Source organism: Hyla sarda, chromosome 9, assembly GCF_029499605.1.
Source record: "Hyla sarda isolate aHylSar1 chromosome 9, aHylSar1.hap1, whole genome shotgun sequence".
NCBI lineage: Eukaryota > Metazoa > Chordata > Amphibia > Anura > Hylidae > Hyla > Hyla sarda.
Genome location: NC_079197.1, coordinates 17,163,055 through 17,172,789, shown reverse-complemented (window position 1 = coordinate 17,172,789; position 9,735 = coordinate 17,163,055). Strand labels below are relative to the sequence as shown.

Below are 9,735 nucleotides of genomic sequence, written 5' to 3'. Positions count from 1 at the left end.
ACACCTGTCCTCAGGTTTGTGTGTGGTATTGCAGCTCAGTTTCATTGAAGTGAATGAAGCCTTGCTGTAATACCACACACAACCTGAGGATGGCTGTGGTGCGGTTTTTGGAAGAAATTATCTCTGTTTTTCTGTTCCTGGATAACCCTACTCTTAAAGGGGTACTTTGGTGGAAAACATTTTTTTATATATCAACTCGGGCCAGAAAGTTATACAGATTTGTAAATTACTTTTATTTAAAAATCTTAATCCTTCCAGTACTTATCAGCTGCTGTATGCTCCTCAGGAAGTTCTTTTCTTTTTGAATTTCTTTTCAGTCCGACCACAGTTCTCTCTTGCTGACACCTCTTGTCCATGTCAGGAATTTAAAAAGATAACAACTTCCTGTGGAGCATGCAGCAGCTTATAAGTACTGGAAGGTTTAAGATGTTTACATAGAAGTAATTTACAAATCTGTTTAACTTTCTGGCAGAAGTTGATTTTAAAAACTATGGGGGAAATTCATCAAAACCTGTGCAGAGGGGAAGTTGTCCAGTTGCCCATAGCAACCAATTAGATTGCTTGTTTCATTTTTCACAGGCTTGCCTAAAAATGAAAGAAGCGATCTGATTGGTTGCTATGGGCAACTGGGCAACTTTCCCTCTGCACAGGTTTTGATAAATCTCCCCCATTGTTTTCCACTGGAGTACCCCTTTAACCAGTGTTCTCCCATCATACAACACTGCTTTCTGGACAAACTAGGGTTAACTATTAAGCTCCTCCGGGTGGAGTTCACGCTGAGAATGGTTTTGGTTTTTTAACTCTTTCCTTTCCAGCCTGCGCATTGTCTTCGGCTTCGTGCTGCTGGATCACAATGCCGATGATGTCACCACAAGTCACGTTGTTCTTCCTACGTGTAGTCACGTGACTGATCACATGCTGATGACGTCATCGAAGGTCCTTTAGATCCTGCCTCTGATCCTTTCTGCCATGGAAGGGAAGGAGTTCTTGGATATCTACGGCAATGCCATTACCCTGCAGCGGAACTCGTACAGCGACACCTGCCAGGACTTCACCATCACCAGCGCCAAGCTGTCCGTCCGCACGCTGGCCACCTGGACATGCGTCGTGTGGTTAGTCGCCTACGGCGTCTTCATCTGCACCCAGCACAATGCTGTCCTGACGGCGGCCATCTTGTTCTCCATCGTAGGTCTTCTCCTCTACCTGCACCTGGTCAAGGTGGACCACGAGTCCCTGCTGATCCTGGGCTCCTTGGGGATCCAGAGGACCTCGACCTACGCCTCCGGTCGGGAGAACACGGTCTTCATCGAGATGTGCCGGGTCCAAGACGTCGTCATCAACGAGGGCATCTCCATGCACCGGGTGAACTACTACTTGTGCCTCCTCCTCAAGGATCCCAGCGGAGACGACCCTCAGGCCGGGGTGTCCCAGGTCATTCCCGTCTTCCAGAGCTCCCAACCTCGGCTGGACTGCCTGGTGGAGATTTACCGCAGCTGCCAGGACATCTTGTCTTCTCGCCGGAGCAAAGCCGCCAGCTGATGACGGACCTGAGAAAAAATGGCCGACGCGTCTGAAGACGTTGTCCGCCTCTATTGACTGTTTCCAGTTATATCTGTTTCTGGGAGAATTAAAAAAAAATATAAGATGTCTTCTTTTCCTTTTGTTTCCCAGCTAAGGTGTCTCCAGCTGTTGCAAAACTACAAATCCCAGCATGCCCGGACAGCCAAAGGCTGTGGGTCCCAGCAGGTTCTGATAAGCGGGGGTAATGGTATATAATGAAACAGTGTTTCCTAACCAGTGTGCATCCAGCTGTTGCAAAACAACAACTCCCAACATGCCCGGACAGCCGAAGGCTGTCCGGGCATGCTGGGAGTTGTAGTTTTGCAACAGCTGAGGGCACTCTGGTTGGGGAACATAGTGTGTGTGTATATATAAACATATATATATAGTTCATATTTTTACCCAACACACATTTCCTTTTGGCCTCCATTTGGCAATGAAAGTCTATGGACCTGTTTATTGTGTATACTGGGAATCGTGACGCCAACAGGCTCTAGAATAGAAATACTGTAAATTATTTTGGTTTTTTTGCATTTTTTTGGTATTTTTGACTGTACTTGTCTTCTCTCTTGTATTGATGATTCGCTCCCCTGTATTTGATCCTCACTGGCGTATTGTGCTATTGTAAAACTTTCCATAAAATAAATGATTTTGAAAGCAAATTTTACGGCGATTTGGGGAGGAGAAGGTGTATGGCCGGATAACTGGGTAGATTTAGGGTATGTTCACGAATTAGTAAAATGTGCAGGGAAAACACGGGCAGACATTCCGCACGTTTGAACGTTCCGGCGGGTGCTAGGAACACTCTGAAATTCACCATCTCATAGACGGCAGTGCACCATCTCATAGACGGCAGTGCATTTCCAAGCGAAATCCGCTAAAAGAATAGACGAGTCTATTCTTTCTGCGGATGCCCTAATAGCGATTTCTGCGGCAGAGTCATCGCAAAATGCCGTGGAAATTCCACCATGTGTACAGTGAAGCAGAATCCCATTGAAATTTATGGGAATGTCCGTGCGGACTATTTCGGTGGAATTCCGCACGGACGTTCTGCCGCGTGATTATGGCTTTATTAGGAATCTGATAAAGCTGGTTGACAACCCAGGTGAAAGCTGTGGTCCCTGTGATTATTGGGTCTCAGTGGTCCAGATGCTTGCAATCATCATTTTCCTGGTTGGCTGATTAGGACCCGTTCACACTACGAGTGGAGAATTCTGCTGTGGAAAATATGGTGCAGCAGCCTCCCATTGTTTTTCAGTGGCATTCTGCTGCATTCTGGCATTCACATTACAGAATTCCGGATCCCTGACTCCACCAAAAGAATGAACACGTTCATTCTTTCGTTGACATCCGCTTGGAAATGCATTGCCGTCTATGAAGGCAGCGTATTTCCTTGCGGTCCTAGCACCAGCCTGTTCTGCCGGCGCCCACTACAGACTGAATCTTCACCTGGGCAGAAATTCTGCAGTGTCAATAGGGGGAGATTTATCAAAATCTGTGAAGAGGGAAAGTCTGCCAGTTGCCCATAGCAACCAATCTTTTTTTTTTATAATTTTTTTTTTTTAAAGGCCTGTGAAAAATGAAAGTTGCAATCTGGTTGCTATGGGCAACTGGTCAACTCCCCCCTGCACGGGTTTTGCTAAATCTCCCCCCATGAGGCAATAATAATAGACACAATACTAGTATACAGGGTGATTCAAAATGGATGGTGCAAAAGAAAAGGATTGTAGTTTAAGTTGTGGTTGAGGGTGTGATGAGGGCAGAAGGAATTACCCTAGGGGCAGATGGCATTAACCCCTTGTGTTTGTGACGCCAGGGCGTGGTTTATCCTCGATACCACCCAAAGGTATACCGCTGAATCCTGGGCGAGGCACGGGGGGCAATAATGACTCCGACGCCAAGTTACAGAACAACTGCAGCTTTACTGAATTAGACAGGTGGAACAGTCTATACAGTTCAGCCAGGACCCAAGGAGGTGACCAGTGACTTCAGAAACCTTAGGGCTTGCTGGGACTTGCAGTGGACTGGGACAATGTTGATGCAGGGCTACGCTGACTGAAGACAGATGACTTTGACTGACTTGACTGAAACTGATTATACATTATATATATATATTATGACTCGGACCTGGGGATAGTGGACTTGTAGACTTGTGGCTGCTCGACAGACTTTATGCCTCCTCTGGACTCCAGACACAAACCTAGGACATGACTGCACTGTGGTTCAGCAAAGACTTAGGCCGACATTTATCATTGTCTTTAGGGTACGTTCACAAGAGCGGATTTACAGCGGATTTTAAGCTGCGGATCTGCTGTCTTTACATGTGCCTGCTGGTAGCGGCATTACGCCACGACAAGCAGACACACTGCAGCGATGTGCGCGGTGTACCCTCACATCGCGGCCACTCTCCCTGCTCTGAGCTAGGCAGAGAGCTCCCGCGATGTGCGAGTATACTGCGACTCGCACATCGCAGTGTGTCTGCTCGTAGCGGGTATTGCCGCTATGAGCAGGCACATGTAAAGACAGCATAGAGCGGGGCCTTCACCAGTGAATCCGCAGCTAAATACGCTGCGAAAATCCGCTTGTGTGAACGTACCCTTAGAAAAGGCGCAAAAAGGCGCAAGCAGGGTTTATTTGCGCCTTTTGTTTTACACATTTCTGTTGATTTTGAGTTGCAATCCACTGATATTGACAATACACATGATATGGACGGGTTTTATGAACTGCACCTTTTTGTGAAAAGGCACAAAAAAGGCACGAAGCCACTGAAAAGTCTCTAAAACTACGCCCAGACTTAGCTTTTTGGTGTATGTGAAGAGAGAAATTTCAGAAAATGTGACCTGTACAAATCAAATACTCTGTGACCATTTAATACATTTGGTGCTCCTACACATTACTTGCACACAAAAAAAGGTGTAGAAAAATGCTTCACTTACACCTACAATGATAAATGCTTCACTTACACCTACAATGATAAATGCTTCACTTACACCTACAATGATAAATGCTTCACTTATACCTACGATGATAAATGCTTCACTTACACCTACAATGATAAATGCTTCACTTACACCTACGATGATAAATGCTTCACTTACACCTACAATGATAAATGCTTCACTTACACCTACAATGATAAATGCTTCACTTACACCTACGATGATAAATGCTTCACTTACACCTACAATGATAAATGCTTCACTTACACCTACAATGATAAATGCTTCACTTACAACTAGTGTTGAGCGGCATAGGCCATATTCGAATTTGCGAATATTCGCGAATATATGGACGAATATTCGTCATATATTCGCATATTTGTAATATTCTCGTTTTATTTTTGCATATGCGAAAATTCGCGTATGCGAAAATTAGCATATTCAAAATTATCATTGCAGAAAATTCGCTTATGCGAAAATTCGCAAACCAGTCTGACAAAGTAGTATTAGAGCCTTCTTTACACCACACAAGCTGGAAGCAGAGAGGGATGATCACTGTGATGTGTACTGTGAAAAAAAAAAAAAAAAAAAAAAAAGAATATTCGTCATTACGAATATAAAGTGCTATATTCGCGAATTCGCGAATATGTGATATTCGCGAATAAAATTCGCATTGCAAATATTCACGAGCAACACTACTTACAACTACAATGATAAATGCTTCACTTATAACTACAATGATAAATGCTTCACTTACAACTACAATGATAAATGCTTCACTTACACCTACAATGATAAATGCTTCACTTACAACTACAATGATAAATGCTTCACTTACACCTACAATGGTAAATGCTGGCCTTAGTCTCCAAAGAGAAGAGCGCGAAGAGACCCCTCCCGGGGCTTATATAGGGGAGACTCTGGTGGGGTCCCATAGGTCACCCTTCGGTAACATGGTCACTGACACCTCACTGGATTATAATCACATGACAGACGTTCTTAAAGCTACAACATTTTATATACATTACATAGCATAACAATAACTGTACAAGGGGAACAGATGCAGGGGGCTCAGGGGACTCTACAGGGAGGCTGCCTGACAGGGCAGCAAAGGTACAGGGGTACAACTCCTGTACCGGGCACTACATTGGGATTATACAGTAATAGAAAAAACTAAGCTAATCTCTTACAAAAAGAGCACCACCCCTGTCCTTAGGTTTTGAGTGGTATTACAACTTGGCTCCATTCACTTCAAAGGAACTGAACTGCAATACCACAGACACCCTGAGAACAGGTGTGGAGCTGTTTTTTTTGATGAAATCTGTTTTTCTAAAGGGGTACTCTCCTGGAAAACAATTTATTTATTTATTTTTTTAATCAACTGGTGCCAGAACGTTAAACAGACTTGTAAATTAATTCTATTAAAACATCTTAATCCTTCCTGTACTTATAAGCTAATATATGCTCCACAGGACGTTCTTTTCTTTTGAATTTCTGCAGACACCTCTGTCCATTTTAGGAACTGTCCAGAGTAGGAGCAAATCCCCACAGCAAATATATGCTGCTCTGGACAGTTTCCAAAATGGACAGAGGTGTCAGCAGGAAGGAAATTCAAAAAGAAAAGAATGTCCTGTGGAGCATATATTAGCTTATAAGTACAGGAAGGATTAAGATGTTTTAATAGAATTAATTTACAAATCTGTTTAACGTTCTGGCACCAGTTGATTAAAAAAAATATATATATATGTTTTCCAGAGGAGTACCCCTTTAAGCTTTGCAAAACTACAACTCCCAGCATGCCCGGACAGCCGTTGGCTGTCCGGGCATGCTGGGAGTTGTAGTTTTGCAACAGCTAGAGGCACCCTGGTTGGGAAACACTCGCATAAGGATAGGGCCCCTTGATTCTCATAGAGTTAAGGCCCCTCTCCCAGGTTAGCCCACCCCATGTATTTGGTCTTAGCATACTGACCTGCCTTCTCCCACTTAGGGACTGGCAAAACGTTGCAAGTCCACAGTTTATATATGTTTATGGAGTTTTAATAAAGCTTCGTCCCCCACCCCCACTTACTAAAGTTATTTATTCGTGTTCTGTCTTTATTTCATGTACCTTTTTGGGTATTGGACAAGGTTTTAAGGGAAATAGTAGTGTCCCATCAGTCTTCTCATCACAGACAGAAGGACAGTGAATGATAACATCAGCATCTAGCTAACAGAGGAATACACAGTAGCTGTTGCTCTCAGATCAGCCTCCCCCTCCTTATAAACGGAGCTTTGCAATGGTCACAAAGCACACCCAGACACCTTTGCCATTCATATCAATAGGACAGCTTCAGTTTCCGGAAAGGCCATACAATGTGCAGCAAGTAAGAGACAGACGAGTGCATGGTATGGTAACTAGTTCCCATGAGGCTATTAAAACACATCTCTGGACCCGACGAAATGCTAGATGCGTGAAACAGACCGTGGCCCAGAGAATGCCTTCCTCCCCCATGCACTCGTTTGTCTCTTACCCTCTGCACATTGTATGACTTCTCTGGTGATAGAATAAAATATCATCATGCAAGACATCTACTGGTGAGTGCCCGGTTCATTTCCTTTATGGTTTGGCTTTGCATTATATGACTCTTTGGAACGACACTTGAACTTAGAAGAAAAACATGATTTTATAACTTTTCGAACAGCCACCAGCTTGGACTGGTATCATTTGTGTTATCCCCCGATCAGCTATCTGCCCATGGTCCATGGCTGCCCATGGCTGTATTGGCCATGATTAAGCGCATGTGAGCGAGAAACGGCCCATCGGCCACAGTTGTATCCAAGACCTGATGGAATAAACTCAGAGTAACTGCAGTTCCAGTGCCTCCTCAGTTTTCTCCTTACCAGTGAGTAAGATATAGAGATGTTTTCCTTTAGATTTACAATATAATAGAGCTAAGACTAGGTTCACGCAGCTGTTTACATACGACCCGTTTCAGGGTCCGACCGGCTCCAAAAAAAAAAAAGAAACAGGTCATATGTAAACGGCTACTACCGGGTCACGACGGACCCCATTCACTTGCATTGGGTCCGTTGGTGACCCAGTAATTTTACAGGATTTTAGCAGAGAAAAAAATTGAGCTTGCATCATTTTTTTCCCCTGCTAAACTCCCGTTTAGTGATGATCGAACTTACAGTAAATTCGATTCGTCACAAACTTCTCGGCTCGGCAGTTGATGACTTTTCCTGCATAAATTAGTTCAGCTTTCAGGTGCTCCGGTGGGCTGGAGAAGGTGGATACAGTCCTAGGAAAGAGTCTCCTAGGACTGTATCCACCTTTTCCAGCCCCCGGGAGCACCTGAAAGCTGAACTAATTTATGCAGGAAAAGTCATCAACTGCCGAGCCGAGAAGTTCGTGACGAATCGAATTTACTTTAAGTTCGCTCATCTCTACTCCCGTCCTTCTGGCCGGATTGCTGACGGAACTCCGAACAGTGGAGTCCGACGGCAATGTGAACGAGGCATAACTTGAATTTGTAAGAACCAATAAAGAAGAGGCAGCCATACTGTGGTAGAAATCAACATTTATTAAACTTCCGTCACAGTCATCCACCCCTTGAGGCGCTGGGACAATTTTGTCCCCGAAGACTAGAACAATATTTTCAATTGACCTCTTTGCGATCCGGCGATCAAATTATTTTTTTACTGTTGTTTCCTTCATGTAGTTGTATTATACTTTGTTGTGTGGACGAGTTGTCCTTGTATATTATCATTTATGTTATTTTTTTTTTTTTTATTTCATCAAAAATTACAAAAAATAAATAAAAAATTCCTTGGCCTTTAAAGGGGTATTCCAGGAAAAACCTTTTTTTTTTATATCAACTGGCTCCAGAAAGTTAAACAGATTTGTAAATTACTTCTATTAAAAAATCTTAATCCTTTCAATAATTATCAGCTGCTGAAGTTGAGTTGTTGTTTTGTGTCTGGCAACAGTGCTCTCTGCTGACATCTCTGCTTGTCTCGGGTACTGCACAGAGTAGAATAGGTTTGCTATGGGGATTTGCTTCTAAACAGGGCAGTTCCCGAGACACGTGTCATCAGAGAGCACTTAGAAAGAAAAGAACAACTCGACTTCAGAAGCTCATAAGTACAGGAAGGATTAAGATTTTTTAATAGAAGTAATTTACAAATCTGTTTAACTTTCTGGAGCCAGTTGATATGTATATATATAAGTTTTTTCCTGGATAACCCCTTTAAAGTGTACCTGTCAGTTTATAAAAAAAAGTCACATGTCTTAGAGACAAGTCAAAAGTTTTGACCGGTCGGGATCTGAGTGTTCAGAACCCGACCGATCACTAGAATGGGCGAGGAGAGAGGCGCGCGCTGACCGAGATTATCCCATAGACTTATATTGTAAGTTTGTATAGCGAGCTCTTCTTTCAGCTCATTGTTAGCCCCTGACCGATCAAAATTTTTGACATACCGTATGTCTACAGCATATCAAAAGTTATTTTTAAGTGACAGTGCCCTTTTTAAATATTTTTTTTTACATGTTCATTGATTTGGCGGAGTCTGGGGTCCGGAATTTCCACGCCAAAACATTAGCGGCGGAATTTCTGTAGTGTGAATAGTGCAGCAGAATCCTATTGAGAACAATGGGAAGCTGCTGCACCGGATTTTCCAAGCAGAATGTACAGTGTGATTGAACCCTAAGGCAGGGTTCACAGTACGGAAATTCCGGTGCAGCAGAGCCCAATTGCTGGCAATGGGACCCCGTTGCACAGTGCGCACCGCAGAGTTTTCGAGGCAGATTTTCTGCCCCCTGGAAAATCCACTCGAAAAATTTCGCCTGAATATTGAACCTGCTCAAGGTTCTGGTGGAATCCAGTCCGCAGACATTGCCGTCTATTAGGACGGCAATGTCTGCGCGGTCCAAACACCAAATGATTCAGTTAGCGCTGGCCGCGCTCGGACGCTTCGGACGCAGTGTTCTGGTGTAATGGTAACAAAAAGTTAATAAATTGTACTACATCCCATAAAACCACCCCATGCCTACTGCTTAGCCATCATACAGCGCCATGGCATAAGTCAAATGGCGCTTCTCGTGTGTCATTTCCTTTTCTAATGCTGATCAAATACAGTGTTTCCCAACCAGGGTGCCTCCAGCTGTTGCAACACTACAACTCCCAGCATGCCCGGACAGCCTTTGGCTGTCCGGGCATGCTGGGAATTGTAGTTTTGCAACAGCTAGAGGCACACT

The 9,735-nt window shown here is 43.8% G+C and overlaps 1 protein-coding gene across 1 annotated transcript; it reads left to right on the top strand.

Annotated features, from left to right (window-relative positions):
- The first annotated feature begins 733 nt into the window (after positions 1-733).
- On the top strand, positions 734-2,235 carry PIGH (phosphatidylinositol glycan anchor biosynthesis class H). The gene has a single exon (XM_056538953.1). It carries the CDS (start codon positions 970-972, stop codon positions 1,537-1,539), a length of 570 nt encoding a protein of 189 aa, XP_056394928.1. The 5' UTR covers positions 734-969; the 3' UTR covers positions 1,540-2,235.
- Positions 2,236-9,735: the final 7,500 nt, after the last annotated feature.